A 21,120-nucleotide genomic window follows, 5' to 3' on the forward strand; every position below is an offset into this window, starting at 1 on the left:
GTACTGCTACAAGTTGTAGTGTGTGGTACTGCTTCAACTTGTAGTGTGTGGTACTGCTTCAACTTGTAGTGTGTGGTACCTGCTCCAACATGTAGTGTGTGGTACCTGCTTTAACTTGTAGTGTGTGGTACCTGCTTCAATTTGTCATGTGTGGTACCTGCTCCAACTTGTAGTGTGTGGTACCTGCTTCAACTTGTAGTGTGGGGTACCTGCTTCAACTTGTAGTGTGTGGCACCTGCTTCAACTTGTAGTGTGTGGTACCTGCTTCAATTTGTCATGTGTGGTACCTGCTCCAACTTGTAGTGTGTGGTACCTGCTTCAACTTGTAGTGTGTGGTACCTGCTTCAACTTGTAGTGTGTGGTACCTGCTTCAACTTGTAGTGTGTGGTACCTGCTTCAACTTGTAGTGTGTGGTACCTGCTTCAACTTGTCATGTGTGGTACCTGCTTCAACTTGTAGTGTGTGGTACCTGCTTCAACTTGTAGTGTGTGGTACCTGCTTCAACTTGTAGTGTGTGGTACCTGCTCCAACGTGTAGTGTGTGGCACCTGCTTCAACTTGTAGTGTGTGGTACCTGCTTCAACTTGTAGTGTGTGGCACCTGCTTCAACTTGTAGTGTGTGGTACCTGCTTCAACTTGTAGTGTGTGGTACCTGATTCAACTTGTAGTGTGTGTTACATGCTCCAACTTGTAGTGTGTGGTACCTGCTCCAACGTGTAGTGTGTGGCACCTGCTCCAGTGGTACCTGCTCCAACGTGTAGTGTGTGGCACCTGCTCCAATGTGTAGTGTGTGGCACCTGCTCCAACGTGTAGTGTGTGGTACCTGCTCCAACGTGTAGTGTGTGGCACCTGCTCCAACGTGTAGTGTGTGGTACCTGCTTCAACTTGTAGTGTGTGGTACCTGCTCCAACGTGTAGTGTGTGGTACCTGCTCCAACGTGTAGTGTGTGGTACCTGCTCCAACGTGTAGTGTGTGGTACCTGATTCAGATGGTGCTGTGTTGCAGATCAGCCGGAAGGACTATTTCAACATGGGCATCTTTGTTGCTGTGTTTGTCATCTTCTCCCTCATCTGTGTCTGTGTCATCCTCAAGGTGAGTACTAGCTACCTTCATTAGCAGAGTCGTCTTGGAAACAGTTTATCATATCAATTCTAGGCCTCTCATGAGTCCTATCTACTCAACATGCTGGGGGCATGAGTGGCGTGCTCGTCAATTTTCTGTGCAGAGTTGCATCCTTTGATCATGTGTTCAAATCCCAGATTGGCCCTGATCATGTTTCTTGGTTTGCATGTTGCATGGATTTCACCTAGGTGGTGGTAAATGTCAAAGACCTGCATGCTGGAATCATAAAGATTTTACAAGTGCTTCAAACAGTTTACTGCAGCGCCTGTGTTGTTCCTCTGACAATCTGCTCTTTGGCTAATTAAGGCAGATGACAACCTTCTTATTGTGAGTTTGAGTGAGTTTTTTGTTTTTATGCCGTGAGGGACACCAGAAATGGGCTTCACACATTGTACCCATGTTGGGAATCGAACCCGGGTCTTCTGAGTGACAAGTTAATGCTTTAACAACTAGGCTACCCGACCGCCCCTTCTTATTGTGTGGGGCTTGACCAACTTCCTAGATGTGTAATGGGTCTTCTAGGCAAACATATGTACATAGATATGATTCAGAAAGAAACAATGCGGGGAAAACTTACATTCCAACATGACATCTCAGTGGGATAGCGCTATAAAATCGGCATTAGTCCAGACTAGTACAAGCAAACAAGCAAACACCCCCCCCCACCACCATATTGCTGGAGTATTTCTAAAACTGACTGAGTACAATGTGTGAAGCCCATTCCTGGTGTCCCCTGCCGTGATATTGCTGGAGTATTTCTAAAACTGACTGAGTACAATGTGTGAAGCCCATTTCTGGTGTCCCCTGCTGTGATATTGCTGGAGTATTGCTAAAACTGACTGGGTACAATGTGTGAAGCCCATTTCTGGTGTCCCCTGCTGGGATATTGCTGGAGTATTTCTAAAACTGACTGAGTACAATGTGTGAAGCCCACTTCTGGTGTCCCCTGCTGGGATATTTCTAAAAGTGGCATGAAACCAAACTCAACTCACTCTAAAACCGACACTAAGCAATCACTCTTTTCCAAACCAGAAACATTAAACATATTGGATCATACTGCATTGATTACAATATACTGTGTATTTCAGGTGAGATGGAGAAACCGGGAACGTCAGCTGTCCATGACAAACCTTGCCAAACGAGCTATTGCCAAGCTAGAGACGAGGAAGTACATCCCAAAGACGACCAAACACAAACACGTGCACACACCAGACTCTGACTCCAGCCTGCAGAGCTCTGCCTCGGAGAGTTGTGCCATCTGTCTTGAAGGATACCAGGAGGAACAGGTCAGTGGACCAGCAGACAATAGGAATATTAATATTTCTCTTCAAAATATATATATGACCCGTGAAGATCCGGGGTAGAATAGGTCTTCAGGAACCCATGCTTGTCGTAAAAGGTGACTAACGGGATCGGGTGGTCAGGCTCGCTGAATTGGTTGATGCATGTCATCGTATCCCAATTTCATGGATCAATGTTCATGATACCAAACACTGGATTGTCTGGTCCAGACAAGATTATTTACAGACCGCCGTCATATAGCTGGAATAATAATGAGTGTGGCGTTAAACAACAAGCAAACAAGCTACATATAGACTATATATATGGATTCCTGACTTGTGAGATACCACTGGATCAACCAGAAACGGAATGCTTGTGTTGTTAGTCACACCCATGCATAAAAACAAAAGATTTTCTTAATTAATTCTGGGGCAAAGTTTGCAGAGTGGGAATTGACTCTATAAAGTTGTGTCTCTTAACCCTTAGCTCCTGATCATGGGTGTGATTCCTGGTTTGCTCTGACGATGGTTCTAGTTTGTCAGCAAAGTGGTTAACGTCTAAGACTTGCATTATTTTTGGATTTCCTCCCACATCGAGCTGACAGGCCATGATATAACTGAAAACCTGATAAAGTGTTATAAAATACAGCTCACTCACTTACACTACTTAATCACAAGTTAGTCCACTTTTTTAAACTAAAAAGAAGAAGAATGTGATAATATTTGCCTGAATACTTATTTTAGACTGATTCTCAGATTAATAAAAGTAGTTATTTGCCAATGGTAAAAATGTTTTTACTGTTTCCCAATACATGTACAACTCTGATACACTTGGTGCTTAGGTTCTGCGAGTGTTGCCATGCAACCATGACTTCCACCGAATATGTGTCGACCCCTGGCTCCTCAACAAGGGCACCTGTCCCCTGTGCAAGGTCAACATCACAGGTAAAGAAACTAACAAATACAGAATACTGTTTTCACCATAATAAGGTGAGGTGGTGAGGTGAAATCGGGTTTAACGTTGTGTCGGAGATTATTGCACTTATATAGCGACGTGCATGCAGTTGTGTGTGTGTGGCTGCTTGTACTAGTCCGGAATGATGCCGATTTATAGTGCTAGCCCACTGAGATACTATGCCGCAGTTTAACATGAATACCCCACTCAGACACAGTATAGTGACTCCGAGCCGACCAGTCCTTGTTTTAGCCCCTTAATGTCAAGCGCCAGACAGGGTAACACCAAGTACCATCTTTTAACGTCTTTTTTTTTTAGTTCTCTTGAATATTAAGACAAGTTAAGGGAAGTCTTTATGCTACCAGGCATTCCCAGCTGTGTTTCAGATGGTACGGTATTTGTTTGTTGATGATGTTGCTTTTTGTTCATGTTGTTAGATCAGAATTATACAGTGATGACACAAAGATGTCTTTCTTCAATGTCGTCTATTTGGGTACATTCCACTTACAAACATGTACGTGTGCACACAACAGCATTCTAATCAAAACAAACGTCTAACAGCCCTTGCCGTAGCAACCTACCTCACTTAAGTCACACAGACTTTTACTTACAAGTAAACAAGTTACCCTGGCGACATCCAACGTTATCACTCACTGGGTCCCGCCATCTTCAATGAAGTCTCGCTCTCATGAAATCTCCTTATATATTTACAAACTAACATTTAACAATATCATGACTATAACATCGTGTCATTCAAACCAGACTCAAAACAAAGCTGTGGTGGCAAGTGGACCCAGGGTATTTAACTTAATGATATACTACCCTCGATAAATGAAGATGTAGTCAGTGATGTAACAGTACCTGTATGAACCAAGCGAACAATTTTTTGTTGTATTTTTTGCTTCCAAATGTATACAAAGATGTAACACCATATTCATAATATTCATGAAATAATATAATATTCACAATGTTTGTTGCAGCACAAGTCGAACTTCCTCCAAGTGAAGTATCGGGTAACCATGACAACAACACACAGAATACTGGGTATTCCATCGTCTCACCAAGCGGTCAGAGAAGCAACTACATGCCCCTTCAGTATCCCCCCCGAGACCTACCCCCGGCGCCAGTTCACGTCATTCCCAACCATCATCCCCTACTACAGACCACCTGCCCCTCGTGTGAGGGAACAGTCGGGTCGTCCCAGTCATCCACCGACTCCTACCTGCAGCAAGGTTTTAACACTCACACGGAACACTACTACCAAAATATAGATTGTATTCACAGTATTCCAGAGAGGAAAATGGTGGTTGGATCATACAGACGTTCGGTCGGGCCGTATTTTCCATCCCGAATGTCCACCACCCATGTAATGTCGCCATCTTGCCAAGGTCAGTGTGGGTATTCTCACCGGGCTGGTCCTCGTCGACCTTTAATTTTGCCAGTGCCACATAGTGTGCGGCGTGCATGTGAAAGTGAGGCTGAACGTGAAGCTGTACGAGCTGCGAGTATTGTGGCGGTGCGGGGCAGCAGTAGCTCGGACCCTAACCCGAGCGACACAAGTCTTGAATGTGATTGTTGTAAGCAGTCAGCTGGGTCGACTATGTTTGACAGCAACAGAAGCACGTACGGTAGTTCGGACAATAAGGACTCAAGTGATGTGAGCAGTTACGATTCATACTTCTACCGAGACCACAGTCCCCAAAGCAGTGGGGATGAGAAACATCATCTGCCAAATGAGACAAAGTTACCTTCTGTCCATGTCCGACCATCGTGTGGACTAGGTCGTGGGAGACGGGAATCAGATCATCGGGAAGCTGCTCAGAGTCATACGTGTCGGTCACGTGACAAAAACAACCTTGACATTGTGAAACGAGAAAAATGTGCTCAGGAACGTGTGTGTGATATGTGGCGGAAAGTTCACAACTCTGCTCCATGTAATCACAAAAAGTCGGACACTAGTCATATTCTCGTCAACACTCGGCCACAAGGGGGCGCTGGAGCAGCGCCCTCTGTCTGTCGAAGACATAAATCATCTGTGATATCTATGCAGAGAAGTCGAACCTTCTCATCATCTCGGGATTTTCAGTCAGGGGTCAAGGTTGGTTCGACCCTTGACCCTCAAGTGTGTATACGACAACATCGTGTTAGTGCTCCATCCCAAACGTTTAGAGATAGTGCAATTACATCCTCCTATACTCGCACACACAGTGGTGGGATGCACTACTCCGCTACACGCCGCTATTCTCTGTGTCTCGACTGCAAGGGAGGTCACCAGGGTCATGTAGCTTTCCGTTCTAGGAATTCTCATGCATTTAGCCAGTGGAATAGCAGCGGGTCACATGGTGCTAGGAGTCGACCCAATCAGTTAACAGTGTGTTCCAGCAGTATACGGGCCGAGCGAGGTTACTCAAGACTGGTGCGACCGATGCCATATCGGCCTGTGGTCTGTGAGATGTGTCGCCGACTCACCCATGTGCCAGTGCCTCGACGGTCCGTGGTGCTGTACACAGAGCCACAAGGTAGGAGCTTGCAACTGTTTATATACTACTCAAAAGATGTTAAGGATCATGCAATCATCCAATGACAGATTTACTATAGTGATATGAAAGAAGGGGGTGATCCTTAACTTTATATCCCCACGGTTTGAAAAATGGGTAAATAAAGTAATCACCATGACCGTCCGTCAGTCCATCTGTCCATCAGTTTTCCGTTTCCAGAGCAGAACTCCAAAATCATTAAATATTTCTTGTTGAAACTTTCTATATAGATCAGTCTACTGGGGAACTGGTGCCTTGAATCAAATTACAAATATATATGTTTGCAATTTGGATTCATTTTTACTTTGACAACCTAATGGACCCAATAGACCATGGAAGATCCAGGTACAGAATTGGTCTTCAGCAACCCATGCTTGCCCTAAGAGGCGACATCGGGTGGTCAGGCTTGGTTGATGCATGTCATCGTATCCCAATTGCGTAAGACTGATGCTCATGATATCAATCACTTTTACATAAAATAGCAATGCAGAAGGGGTATATTATTGTTTAGTAACTGTTATCAAAAATATTTCATCCATGTTTGAACCAAGTTTGTTAACTGCCGCTTATTCTTTGAAAACCTGCGTGTGGTTCTAATAAGTGCCCCTTTATCAATCTTCTAGCACCAGGGTGCTTATTATGGCATATGGTGGTAATGTGGTAATGTGAAAAGGTCTGGCATGCTTTGGCCATTTGCGGCTTGCCTGCCCTTCTCAGGACATGAATGTACCGACACACCTCCCATGCCAAAGCAGGTTGCCATTGATTGATGTCTGAAGTAACAATCTATTAATCATTCAGGATATCTTTTTCCAGGTGCTTTCATCACAATCCCTCTCGGCGAGAAAGAAAAGTACGACCCTGAGAATGGCGTGTAGAACAGTGGACACTCATTACATGTTACAGGGAATTGTTGTTATTGTTTATGTTTGTTACCATGGTTACCTCATTACCTCAGTCACATGGTCAGTGTCAGCACTGCCCCCTATGCAGTGATTGGATCATTTTTTGGTGTATTTTACGAGATCGCATTTACTAGGTCACAGGGCTCAGAATTGTTATTGAGAAAACAGATAAACAGAAGCATGATGTTACATTTGTCTGTGCAAATTTGTCTGTGAAATGTAATGGCTTTGGGGTTTGTGAAAGTTCTGATGTTTTTCTCTCAATTTATGACAGTGTATGATATTGGATTTGCGAACTTGCAAAGTTGCAACGTTCTCTTGCTATGTGAAGGGCCATTAATCTGAACTACAGGTCAGACCATTTGCTTTTCTATGTGGGGTGTGTTACCAGACTGGGATATTTTCACAAATAAATGCGTTCCTGATAATAATGGACAAAAATAATGTGGCATCAGGTTTTACAAAAAATGTTTGAATGTACTGAAAAAATAATTGTGTTAAAGATAAAAAAAATTTAATCTGTTCTGGACCAAGAAAGTGTATGTTTCGAAGCAACGAAATTCCAGGCACCTCTGCCCGTACTCCCAGAATACTGAATGGTCAGCCCCTACACAACCTCACATAAACAAATAGTGGATGCGATATCAGCTATATTGTTACATGTGGGCCTTCCTGAGATTTGTGAGACATCACTTCAAGCAGGATTACATTGATTGGATAAAGAACGACACAACCTTTCCCCATGTCTTGTCCTAATCACCAATGTTGCTGTTGTGTTCACCTTGATGTCATTGTATTTCCCCAGACAAGGCTTTGACCTGTGCATTTATGTGATATATTAATCAAATTTGTGATTAGCAGATGAATTGTTATTGACGGAGCAGAAGCACTTGTTTTTGTTGTGAATGAGAAGTATATGGTTTCCAAGGTGATGCTTTTAAAGAACATAAATCTTAGTCCTAATTACAATTTTCAGTTTGAAAAAACTGCGGAATAGGACTTGACGAGAAAATCAAATGTTGAACTAGTCTACCTTGACTTAGTTAAACAGATGATGTCTCATTCCTTCTTGACAATATGGCTTGTTCCAAAATGTTAGTTCTTAGGAAATGTTATTAAAAAACACACAAATACATTCTACCTCACTAATGATAAATATTTGAATGAAATTATATGATTAATTTAAAATGGGCGAGGATACATCAGTACAATTATTCTCGTTTTGAATCTCAACTTCATTCTTCAGTGAACGTTAAGCATTAGGGAATAGCAGAGTGGCTAATGTGATTATTAAATTGAGAGCTAGGAAGCCTTGAAGACTTGGATCTTCCTTGAAATATATTTAGTGCACTTCGGCCAATTCAAGGTAATTAAAGTCCTGGTTCATAGATCTGAAATATTTTTATTACCTTTTTCTGAACAGCCAGATAAGGGATTTGCTTTGAGATGATGTCTTTGAATGTTGAGTATTCAGGAATACATGTGGATTTGTAATGGGAGCGAAGCTACAGTGTAGTGTTGTGTATCTTGTGTTACCAAGGCCACACAGTGTCTGACCGGGTGAGAGACAAACCAAGCATTGAATATACACTAAGTAGATGCACTGATGAACTGTAGACACCAGGGATCTGACAGTTACTCAAACACAAGGTCAGGTTTAAAGGATATTGGTACCTGACCAGGGGAGATAACTCCCATCTTCACTTCTCGTAGCACCCTTGTTTGCAGACCTAGAAGAGAAATGGTAGTATATGGATGCATTTTGATTTATTTGTTTATAAGGAAAAATAATAATTGATTCTCTCGCTTAATATGGTCCAAATCAGGAACTCAGGTACAGGTTAGGATTTGAGAAACTTATGTCTGTCTACAGTCAATCTCATTATAATCAGATCTTAGATCTAGCTATCGCTAAACAAAGATCTGAGGACATCCCATTACGGGTCACGTCAGAACTACCTTTCATCCGACCAATCAAAGCGTCGCGTACCAGATCATGAAAGAGACATTTTCTAATCATGCAACCTCGAAAACATTAACACAGGGTATTCCAAACGACAGATACGGCCCGTACAACTGATTGCGTCAAAATATCGTCTATCTCTTGGTTCTGTGGGAACAACATTTGAATGGAGGATGCGTTGCACAGTACGTATGAAGCACTGCCATACACTCTCAACCATATATTAGACATTAAGGAATGTTCGTTTGTTCAGTTTTCAAAATATTAATCGAGAACTGTGTCAATATGTTTTTCAAGCGTAGACAGAAATGGAATTCGCTTGGTTGAAACGAGTGCCGTCAAGCTCGAGAAAGCTGCTTTCTAATTGGCTGATGTCGACTTGGCTAATGTCATTTCTGTCGTCGGTCAAAGTTCCTGAAAGGTCGTCATGACGTGACCCGTAATGGGATGTCCTCATATCTTTGTTTAGCGGCAGCGAGAACATAGATCTGATTTTAATGAGATTGGTCTACAGTGATGTGGACAACCACACAAAATAACTGTAGCTGTCTTAATTCGATCTTAAAAAGACGAATGGGAATCTCTTACTGGACAGGCAAGGGTGGCCCAGTTGTCTCATGCCACAATTCGTTGTGCAGAATTGTGTCCCATGGGCACACCAGAATCCTATGATCATGGGTTCGAAATCCCGGTTCATGTCGATTATGTTTCTAGGTTTTGTCTGCACCATACCCATGCTAATGTGTTTCACCAAAGTGGTAAACATATTAGGCCTGCATTACTTGGGGCATTCCTACCACAGCTGACATGCATTGATATATAACTGGAATACTGTTAAAAGCAGCATTAAACCCAACTCACACACTGTAAGACAAAGATTACCAAAAATTAAAACCCTAGTCTAACAAGATGTCCCGACATTAAATACATGACTCTCACTGTAGCTCTGCTCCCTCTCAGCATGACAGATATGGACTAAAATGCCAGTCAGGGCTGGTGGTGTTCAACACTCTGCCCAAACTCTGTATATTCTTGATCTTGGTTCGATGTACCTCCTATCTGTGCCAGTCTTGCCGACACGCCAGTCACTATTGGGCATTTTGAGATGGTATTTAACATGTTGAAGGGGTGCTCATATTAGGTTTTATGATTTCATAGAAAACATTGATGGTCATGTAGCCCAGAGGTATAGTTGGTTTTGTCATGCCAAAGGTCCGGGTTCAATGCCTCACATGTGTATAACGTCTGAAGCCCATTTCTTGTGTCACTACTGGGATATTGCTAAAAGTGGCATCCCTCTTACTCACTAGGGGGGGGCATGGGTGGCCCAGTCGTCTAAGGCGCCACGATTTGCTGTGCAGAGTTACGTCCCTTGGGCACGCCAGAAACCTATGTTCGTGGGTTTGAATCCCGGTTCGCCCTGATTATGTTTCTAGGTTTGTCAGCACCAAACCTGTGCTTGTGGGTTTCACTGAAGTGGTAAATGTCCGTGACCTGCATCACTTCGGGCTTTCCTCCAACATTTAACTGACACGCCATGATATAACTGGAATACTGTTAAAAGCGGTGTTAAAACCCAACTCACTCACTCAATAGGTATGTTTTTGAAAATATGTAAAAACTTAAAAACTGATAAGACGAATACCCCTTCAACAAACAGTTGATAGATTTTATCTGTTGTCTGTGTCTACTAGGACATTTCTTTGTTGTCAGCATTCATGGAATGATGTGTCTGTATGTATTCCCATTTCACAGTGCACACTTTGAGTTTATTGTAACAATTGTTTCATGAGCACTGATTACACAATGTGAGTCTGTGTTGTCAGTGACACATCAGTGTTTGTGGTCTGCTATACCAGTGGGTATACCGGATTAGAATAAAGGTCCCCAGCAACCTTTGCTTGTTGTAAGATGCGACTGAATGGATGGGCAGGTTCAGGTTTGGTTGTTGCATGTCATCGTATCCCAATTGCATGGATTGATGCTCATGATGTCAATCACAGGATTGTATGGTCCATACTTGAATATTTACAGAGCACCGTCATAAGCCTGGAATATTGCCGAGTGTGGCATTAAACAACAAACAAAAGACACAAGGGGGCTGTTTGCAAAACATTGCACCTCAAAACAAGAAACACAACAAGATAAAAGTATTATGAACAACAATGCCATTTAGAAAGTTGTCAAATGTAACAAATGTTATATTTGGGATGACACTTTCGGAGTAAAGTACAGATTCTCGTACTGATTTGGGTTGAGTCCCGTCCGGGATTCGAACCCACATTGCCAGAGTGAGGCACCTAATCGCCAGCACACAAAGTCAGCGATCTAACCCACTCAGCCACCAAGGCTTCCACAAAAATGAAAGTCCGACAACCGGTAGTCTAGATCACATATTTTGTGTACCCCTCTGACATGTGTAAATTGGTACGGCTCCCATGGCCCGATGGCTGAGTGGGTTTGATCGTTAGAAAGTGTTATCCCAAATATAACATTTGTTATAAAGGTATTCGGCGGAATATTTCCAACATGGGAACCAGATGGCAACTGCATTTCAATAATTAAATTTGTACTATTTCGAAGTCAGAAATAGGACATTTTATGTTACGATGGGCCACATGAAGTCTCACAGTTTCTTCTGTTTTCAGTTCAGAATCGGAGACGTTATCTGATTTTCAGTCTTCACAGAATACCATAATAATGTTCATGATACGATGAAATTTGAATACTAATTGTGAAGCGACAGTAGTTTACTTTACTCTTAAAATGCCTGTTTACATGCATAATTTATTAATGTGAATATTTATGTTGCCTTTTCAATGCAATAATCGGGTAATCATAATGAAATTTATAGTATAATTATTCTGAATGGTTCAATAATGGACCTGGATGGTAACGTTTTGTTTAAGCTTTTAATGTCTACCTCATTTGATTTTTGTAGACCTTTTGTTTCTTCATGAGTGGTAATTTCACACTGATGGAATGAAAGGCTTTAGACTCAACTGCTCTGGTTTATTTATTGCATGTCTGCCAGTACATAGGTGTCTGGTGGCAGTTCTTCAACTGCATATTGAACAGAAACAAGACATGGTATCATTTATATTGTATTTGTTTCAAGATTTCAGCAAAGCATTTGTGTTCCTGCAAGTCATAATTAAAACAAAGATAATAATATTCATAATATTTTATTGATATTTCAGTCCATATATTTTTATATGCTATTGAAGGATGCACTAATGTCAGCTGGAATATTAATGCAGTTAATTGAGAAATAAATGGAAGCAATATTTTGCAGTACTCTCCTCCACATCTGGAAGAGGAACATTTCTAGAAATTTCAATATTTTTGCAATGTATTCCAACTTTCCCTACCTTATAAGATGTGTAGGGATCTGTGAGGGGTGTCAGGATTACATATTGCATATTTTGATTCTGTATCTATTTTCAAAAAGTAATATTTACGCCTTTTGCGATAAAGGAACCAACAACTAATCTGGCTAACTGATGCTTGACATTAACAGGATAAAACTGAACTGGTAGGCTCGGAGTCAGTATAATGTGACCGAGTGGGGTATCCATGTTAAACTGCAGCATGGTATCTCATGGGGTAGCACTATCAAACCAGCATTAGTTCAGTGAGAACACACGCTCATTTAGGCCCATGACAATCTGGGGGACACTAGGTCTTCAGCAACCCAAAGGCGACTATGCTTGTCGTAAGAGGCGACTAACGGGATCGGGTGGTCAGGCTCGCTGACTTGGTTGATGCATGTCATGGTATCCCAATTGCATGAATCGATGCTCATGTTGTCAATCACCGGATTGTCTGGTCCAGACTCGATTATTTAGAAGGGGTTTATTCTCCCACTCAGAAATTTATTTCCCTCCAAGTCGGGATACATAGTATTTTTTCAAGATCACGTGGACCAATCAGATATCATCATAATGACATGGAGGTATGATAATCTCAATTCTTCACATAAATATTCAAGCTGACATGAGTACATTCATTTGTTTTCATATTAACAGAAGACATAATTTCTCAATACAATGCACAAAGTGAAGCTCTTTTTCTGCCATGAAATTTGTTTGGAAACAGTTTTGAAACTGTAGCGTTTTTGTTGACTGTTTGGTGAGTGGTAGCTCTGCTACAAGGGTAAATGTCTGTTGTTCCTGTCGTCCGTTGCCAGCTGGGATGGAGAGAGGAAGAAGTCATGTCGTTTTCTTGTGATACAGATTTCAGCTCTGTACAATTAAATATTATAAAATCATAATGTCATTCAAGTTTGTCTGTCTTTCTTGACGTCAGTGAGATGTATTGGAGGGTGTCAACACCTGAGGAATGGGCTAGAGGTGGATCCTTGGGGCTAGAGGTGGATCCTTGGGGCCATTCATGGGTCCTTGGACCAATCGTGGATCCAGTCTCTGGATTGTTTGGGCCAGTGTGGATCCTTGGGCTAGTCATGGATTACATTAAGGGAAGTAGTCTTGTCATAATCTGACCCTAGGTCATCACCATGGAGTAGCCAATCATGGACCTGGAATTCCATCGCACGTTTGATACCAGGTGCTCACCCACAGATCTTGAAGAAGCTGTATTCCTCCATCATCCATGAATAATTAGAGCACTTGGGGTGCAGTCCCTACTTGTTACCAAGGAATCAAGCTGCACCCTGGTTTCAGGGACAGCTCACATTGCACTGCACTGCACACACACACACACACACACACACACACACACACACACCAGTATTTCTCATGCAACACATCACGTTCTTGCAGCCATCTGTGGTCTAGCGGTAGAGCGTCCGCCCGGAGAGCGGAAGGTCCGGGGTTCGATTCCCGGCCGCGTCATACCAAAAGACGTTAAAAGATGGTACTTGTTGTTACCCTGTCTGGCGCTTGGCATTAAGGGGCTAAAACAAGGACTGGTCGGCTCAGAGTTAGTATACTGTGTCTGAGTGGGATATTCATGTTAAACTGCGGCATGGTATCTCAGTGAGCTAGCACTATAAATCGGCATCAGCCCGGACTAGTACAAGCAGCCACACAAACACACACACGTACATGCACGTCGCTATATAAGTGCAATAATCTTGGACGCGACGTTAAACCCCATTTCACCTCACCTCACCATGCAGGGAGTTGGGCTTAAGAGACAACCAAGAGTTGTACACAGTATCATTTCAATACCTGACTTAAAGTAGAAATGTCACTACTACACAGTGGGCACGCCAGAAACCTATGATTGTGGGTTTGAATCCCGAATCGCCCTGATTATGTTTCTAGGTTTGTCAGCACCACATTAAGCTGACACGCCGCGATATAATTGGAATACTGTTAAAAGCGGCATTAAACCCAACTTACTCACTCACTCACTACCACACAGCACATCAATGAATAGTCAAGGATGATGAAACCCACGCCTGAGGGTTCAAATCCCAGATTCACCATGTTTCTAGGTTTGTCAGCACCAAACCTGTCTTCATGGGTTTCACCAATGTGGTAAACGTCAAGATTTGAATCATTTTAGACTTTCCTCCCAATTGAAGATCTCACACAACGATATAACTGAATGACTGTTTAAAGTGATGTTGCACCAAATAGGCTGGCTCACTTGTACAAGGGTAAACAAGAATATGTAACAGAAGAAAAAGCAGTAACAGACGTTCTCACTGCATTCACAGGCATGACTTGGTTAATGGCAAAAAGGACATTCAACAAAAGTAAAATAAGGAACTTAAAAAAAAAATTAAGGCTAAAAAAAATAATAGTCTTGGTTCTCAGGCACCGCACACATCATCATGTCTGGCGCATGTTTCGCTTTTATTTCCATTTTCAAACAAAATTTAAAAATCCTAATACTTAAAAACAATGCGATCCAATATAGCATGCTGTTACTAGTTTGAACAAGCAAAAAATAAAAATAATAAAACACCGCCCGCCCGCCTGCACTATCTTTTCAAAAGTCATTGCCTAAAACCAATTCTTTTATTTTTTTTAAGCCTAATGTAAACATAGCTGCCAGCCTGTCAGCTAGACTTGAGCAATTTGGTCATCCTAGCAAATTCGGTCAAAATTGTTAAAACATTGCCTTGTTTTTCTGCTAACTTCATTTTTATGATGATTATCAATCTAGCTAGAATGATTACCGGTACCCAAATTACACAAATACAACTTGTCAGTTTCACACAAAGTACAAGAAACATAGAGAATACTACAAACATTCTCGTTAGATACCATTTCTATGAAACAAGTGAACTTTCTCTTAACTGCAAGGGTTATACAACGTCTACTATGTGTTGACTTGTCTCCTTCCTTCCTGTCTGCAGGTCCAGCCAATGGGATGATGTGTTGACTTGTCTTCATCCTTCCTGTCTGCAGGTCCAGCCAATGGGATGATGTGTTGACTTGTCTTCATCCTTCCTGTCTGCTGGTCCAGCCAATGAGATAATGTGTTGACTTGTCTCCATCCTTCCTGTCTGCTGGTCCAGCCAATGGGATGATGTGTTGACTTGTCTCCATTCGTCCTGTCTGCTGGTCCAGCCAATTGGATAATGTGTTGACTTGTCTCCATCCTTCCTGTCTGCTGGTCCAGCCAATGGGATAATGTGTTGACTTGTCTCCATTCTTCCTGTCTGCTGGTCCAGCCAATGGGATGATGTGTTGACTTGTCTCCATTCTTCCTGTCTGCTGGTCCAGCCAATGGGATGATGGGATGATGTGTTGACTTTTCTCCATTCTTCCTGTCTGCTGGTCCAGCCAATGGGATAATGTGTTGACTTGTCTCCATTCTTCCTGTCTGCTGGTCCAGCCATATAGATACTGGTTGACTTGTCTCCATTCTTCCTGTCTGCTGGTCCAGCCAATGTGATAATGTGTTGACTTGTCTCCATTCTTCCTGTCTGCTGGTCCAGCCAATGGGATGATGTGTTGACTTGTCTCCATTCTTCCTGTCTGCTGGTCCAGCCAATGGGATAATGTGTTGACTTGTCTCCATCCTTCCTGTCTGCTGGTCCAGCCAATGGGATAATGTGTTGACTTGTCACCATTCTTCCTGTCTGCTGGTCCAGCCAATGGAATGATGTGTTGACTTGTCTCCATTCTTCCTGTCTGCTGGTCCAGCCAATTGGATAATGTGTTGACTTGTCTCCATTCTTCCTGTCTGGTGGTCCAGCCAATGGGATGATGTGTTGACTTTTCTCCATTCTTCCTGTCTGCTGGTCCAGCCAATGGGATAATGTGTTGACTTGTCTCCATTCTTCCTGTCTGCAGGTCCAGCCAATGGGATGATGTGTTGACTTGTCTCCATTCTTCCTGTCTGCTGGTCCAGCCAATTAGATAATGTGTTGACTTGTCTCCATCCTTCCTGTCTGCTGGTCCAGCCAATTGGATAATGTGTTGACTTGTCTCCATCCTTCCTGTCTGCAGGTCCAGCCAATGGGATAATGTGTTGACTTGTCTCCATTCTTCCTGTCTGCTGGTCCAGCCAATTGGATAATGTGTTGACTTGTCTCCATTCTTCCTGTCTGGTGGTCCAGCCAATGGGATGATGTGTTGACTTTTCTCCATTCTTCCTGTCTGCTGGTCCAGCCAATTGGATAATGTGTTGACTTGTCTCCATTCTTCCTGTCTGCTGGTCCAGCCAATGGGATGATGTGTTGACTTGTCTCCATTCTTCCTGTCTGCTGGTCCAGCCAATGGGATGATGGGATGATGTGTTGACTTTTCTCCATTCTTCCTGTCTGCTGGTCCAGCCAATGGGATAATGTGTTGACTTGTCTCCATTCTTCCTGTCTGCTGGTCCAGCCATATAGATACTGGTTGACTTGTCTCCATTCTTCCTGTCTGCTGGTCCAGCCAATGTGATAATGTGTTGACTTGTCTCCATTCTTCCTGTCTGCTGGTCCAGCCAATGGGATGATGTGTTGACTTGTCTCCATTCTTCCTGTCTGCTGGTCCAGCCAATGGGATAATGTGTTGACTTGTCTCCATCCTTCCTGTCTGCTGGTCCAGCCAATGGGATAATGTGTTGACTTGTCACCATTCTTCCTGTCTGCTGGTCCAGCCAATGGAATGATGTGTTGACTTGTCTCCATTCTTCCTGTCTGCTGGTCCAGCCAATTGGATAATGTGTTGACTTGTCTCCATTCTTCCTGTCTGGTGGTCCAGCCAATGGGATGATGTGTTGACTTTTCTCCATTCTTCCTGTCTGCTGGTCCAGCCAATGGGATAATGTGTTGACTTGTCTCCATTCTTCCTGTCTGCAGGTCCAGCCAATGGGATGATGTGTTGACTTGTCTCCATTCTTCCTGTCTGCTGGTCCAGCCAATTAGATAATGTGTTGACTTGTCTCCATCCTTCCTGTCTGCTGGTCCAGCCAATTGGATAATGTGTTGACTTGTCTCCATCCTTCCTGTCTGCAGGTCCAGCCAATGGGATAATGTGTTGACTTGTCTCCATTCTTCCTGTCTGCTGGTCCAGCCAATTGGATAATGTGTTGACTTGTCTCCATTCTTCCTGTCTGGTGGTCCAGCCAATGGGATGATGTGTTGACTTTTCTCCATTCTTCCTGTCTGCTGGTCCAGCCAATTGGATAATGTGTTGACTTGTCTCCATTCTTCCTGTCTGCTGGTCCAGCCAATGGGATGATGTGTTGACTTGTCTCCATTCTTCCTGTCTGCTGGTCCAGCCAATGGGATGATGGGATGATGTGTTGACTTTTCTCCATTCTTCCTGTCTGCTGGTCCAGCCAATGGGATAATGTGTTGACTTGTCTCCATTCTTCCTGTCTGCTGGTCCAGCCATATAGATACTGGTTGACTTGTCTCCATTCTTCCTGTCTGCTGGTCCAGCCAATGTGATAATGTGTTGACTTGTCTCCATTCTTCCTGTCTGCTGGTCCAGCCAATGGGATGATGTGTTGACTTGTCTCCATTCTTCCTGTCTGCTGGTCCAGCCAATGGGATAATGTGTTGACTTGTCACCATTCTTCCTGTCTGCTGGTCCAGCCAATGGAATGATGTGTTGACTTGTCTCCATTCTTCCTGTCTGCTGGTCCAGCCAATTGGATAATGTGTTGACTTGTCTCCATTCTTCCTGTCTGGTGGTCCAGCCAATGGGATGATGTGTTGACTTTTCTCCATTCTTCCTGTCTGCTGGTCCAGCCAATGGGATAATGTGTTGACTTGTCTCCATTCTTCCTGTCTGCTGGTCCAGCCAATGGGATGATGTGTTGACTTGTCTCCATTCTTCCTGTCTGCTGGTCCAGCCAATTAGATAATGTGTTGACTTGTCTCCATCCTTCCTGTCTGCTGGTCCAGCCAATTGGATAATGTGTTGACTTGTCTCCATCCTTCCTGTCTGCAGGTCCAGCCAATGGGATAATGTGTTGACTTGTCTCCATTCTTCCTGTCTGCTGGTCCAGCCAATGTGATAATGTGTTGACTTGTCTCCATTCTTCCTGTCTGGTGGTCCAGCCAATTGGATAATGTGTTGACTTGTCTCCATCCTTCCTGTCTGCAGGTCCAGCCAATGGGATAATGTGTTGACTTGTCTCCATTCTTCCTGTCTGCTGGTCCAGCCAATGGAATGATGTGTTGACTTGTCTCCATTCTTCCTGTCTGCTGGTCCAGCCAATTGGATAATGTGTTGACTTGTCTCCATTCTTCCTGTCTGGTGGTCCAGCCAATGGGATGATGTGTTGACTTTTCTCCATCCTTCCTGTCTGCAGGTCCAGCCAATGGGATAATGTGTTGACTTGTCTCCATTCTTCCTGTCTGCTGGTCCAGCCAATGTGATAATGTGTTGACTTGTCTCCATTCTTCCTGTCTGGTGGTCCAGCCAATGGGATGATGTGTTGACTTGTCTCCATTCTTCCTGTCTGCTGGTCCAGCCAATGGGATAATGTGTTGACTTGTCTCCATTCTTCCTGTCTGCAGGTCCAGCCAATGGGATGATGTGTTGACTTGTCTCCATTCTTCCTGTCTGCTGGTCCAGCCAATTAGATAATGTGTTGACTTGTCTCCATCCTTCCTGTCTGCTGGTCCAGCCAATTGGATAATGTGTTGACTTGTCTCCATCCTTCCTGTCTGCAGGTCCAGCCAATGGGATAATGTGTTGACTTGTCTCCATTCTTCCTGTCTGCTGGTCCAGCCAATGGAATGATGTGTTGACTTGTCTCCATTCTTCCTGTCTGCTGGTCCAGCCAATTAGATAATGTGTTGACTTGTCTCCATCCTTCCTGTCTGCTGGTCCAGCCAATTGGATAATGTGTTGACTTGTCTCCATCCTTCCTGTCTGCAGGTCCAGCCAATGGGATAATGTGTTGACTTGTCTCCATTCTTCCTGTCTGCTGGTCCAGCCAATGGAATGATGTGTTGACTTGTCTCCATTCTTCCTGTCTGCTGGTCCAGCCAATTGGATAATGTGTTGACTTGTCTCCATTCTTCCTGTCTGGTGGTCCAGCCAATGGGATGATGTGTTGACTTTTCTCCATTCTTCCTGTCTGCTGGTCCAGCCAATGGGATGATGTGTTGACTTGTCTCCATTCTTCCTGTCTGCTGGTCCAGCCAATTGGATAATGTGTTGACTTGTCTCCATCCTTCCTGTCTGCTGGTCCAGCCAATTGGATAATGTGTTGACTTGTCTCCATCCTTCCTGTCTGCAGGTCCAGCCAATGGGATAATGTGTTGACTTGTCTCCATTCTTCCTGTCTGCAGGTCCAGCCAATTGGATGATGTGTTGACTTGTCTCCATTCTTCCTGTCTGCTGGTCCAGCCAATTAGATAATGTGTTTACTTGTCTCCTTCCTTCCTGTCTGCTGGTCCAGCCAATTGGATAATGTGTTGACTTGTCTCCATTCTTCCTGTCTGCAGGTCCAGCCAATTGGATAATGTGTTGGCTTGTCTCCATCCTTCCTGTCTGCTGGTCCAGCCAATGGGATGATGAGTTGACTTGTCTCCATTCTTCCTGTCTGCTGGTCCAGCCAATTGGATAATGTGTTGACTTGTCTCCATCCTTCCTGTCTGCTGGTCCAGCCAATTGGATAATGTGTTGCCTAGTCTCCATTCTTCCTGTCTGCTGGTCCAGCCAATGGGATAATGTGTTGACTTGTCTCCATCCTTCCTGTCTGCAGGTACAGCCAATGGGATAATGTGTTGACTTGTCTCCATTCTTCCTGTCTGCTGGTCCAGCCAATAAGATAATGTGTTGACTTGTCTCCATTCTTCCTGTCTGCAGGTCCAGCCAATTGGATAATGTGTTGACTTGTCTTCACCCTGCTTGTCTGCTGGTCCAGCCAATTGGATAATGTGTTGACTTGTCTCCATCCTTCCTGTCTGCTGGTCCAGCCAATTGGATAATGTGTTGACTTGTCACCATCCTTCCAGTCTGCTGGTCCAGCCAATGGGATGATGTGTTGACTTGTCTCCATCCTTCCTGTCTGCAGGTCCAGCCAATGGGATAATGTGTTGACTTGTCTCCATTCTTCCTGTCTGCAGGTCCAGCCAATTGGATGATGTGTTGACTTGTCTCCATTCTTCCTGTCTGCTGGTCCAGCCAATTAGATAATGTGTTGACTTGTCTCCTTCCTTCCTGTCTGCTGGTCCAGCCAATTGGATAATGTGTTGACTTGTCTCCATTCTTCCTGTCTGCAGGTCCAGCCAATTGGATAATGTGTTGGCTTGTCTCCATCCTTCCTGTCTGCTGGTCCAGCCAATGGGATGATGAGTTGACTTGTCTCCATTCTTCCTGTCTGCTGGTCCAGCCAATGGGATAATGTGTTGACTTGTCTCCATCCTTCCTGTCTGCTGGTCCAGCCAATTGGATAATGTGTTGCCTAGTCTCCATTCTTCCTGTCTGCTGGTCCAGCCAATGGGATAATGTGTTGACTTGTCTCCATCCTTCCTGTCTGCAGGTACAGCCAATGGGATGATGTGTTGACTTGTCTCCATTCTTCCTGTCTGCTGGTCCAGCCAATAAGATAATGTGTTGACTTGTCTCCATTCTTCCTGTCTGCAGGTCCAGCCAATTGGATAATGTGTTGGCTTGTCTCCATCCTTCCTGTCTGCTGGTCCAGCCAATGGGATGATGAGTTGACTTGTCTCCATTCTTCCTGTCTGCTGGTCCAGCCAATTGGATAATGTGTTGACTTGTCTCCATCCTTCCTGTCTGCTGGTCCAGCCAATTGGATAATGTGTTGACTTGTCTCCATCCTTCCAGTCTGCTGGTCCAGCCAATGGGATGATGTGTTGACTTGTCTCCATCCTTCCTGTCTGCAGGTCCAGCCAATGGGATAATGTGTTGACTTGTCTCCATTCTTCCTGTCTGCAGGTCCAGCCAATTGGATGATGTGTTGAC

At 43.8% G+C, this 21,120-nt stretch overlaps 1 protein-coding gene across 1 annotated transcript in view; it reads left to right on the forward strand.

The window, feature by feature from the left end:
• Positions 1 to 10,130, forward strand: part of LOC124128247 (E3 ubiquitin-protein ligase ZNRF3-like) — a 77,596-nt gene extending 67,466 nt beyond the window's left edge. Inside the window, exons 5-9 of the mRNA XM_046491632.2 lie at positions 1,005 to 1,091; positions 2,210 to 2,407; positions 3,244 to 3,346; positions 4,337 to 5,875; positions 6,710 to 10,130. Coding sequence (XP_046347588.1) covers positions 1,005 to 1,091; positions 2,210 to 2,407; positions 3,244 to 3,346; positions 4,337 to 5,875; positions 6,710 to 6,771 — 1,989 coding nt within the window. The 3' untranslated portion in view covers positions 6,772 to 10,130. The remainder of the gene's footprint in view (positions 1 to 1,004; positions 1,092 to 2,209; positions 2,408 to 3,243; positions 3,347 to 4,336; positions 5,876 to 6,709) is intronic.
• Positions 10,131 to 21,120: the final 10,990 nt, after the last annotated feature.

This window comes from Haliotis rufescens, unplaced genomic scaffold, assembly GCF_023055435.1.
Source record: "Haliotis rufescens isolate VD_foot unplaced genomic scaffold, xgHalRufe1.0.p SCAF_15, whole genome shotgun sequence".
Classification (NCBI taxonomy): domain Eukaryota; kingdom Metazoa; phylum Mollusca; class Gastropoda; order Lepetellida; family Haliotidae; genus Haliotis; species Haliotis rufescens.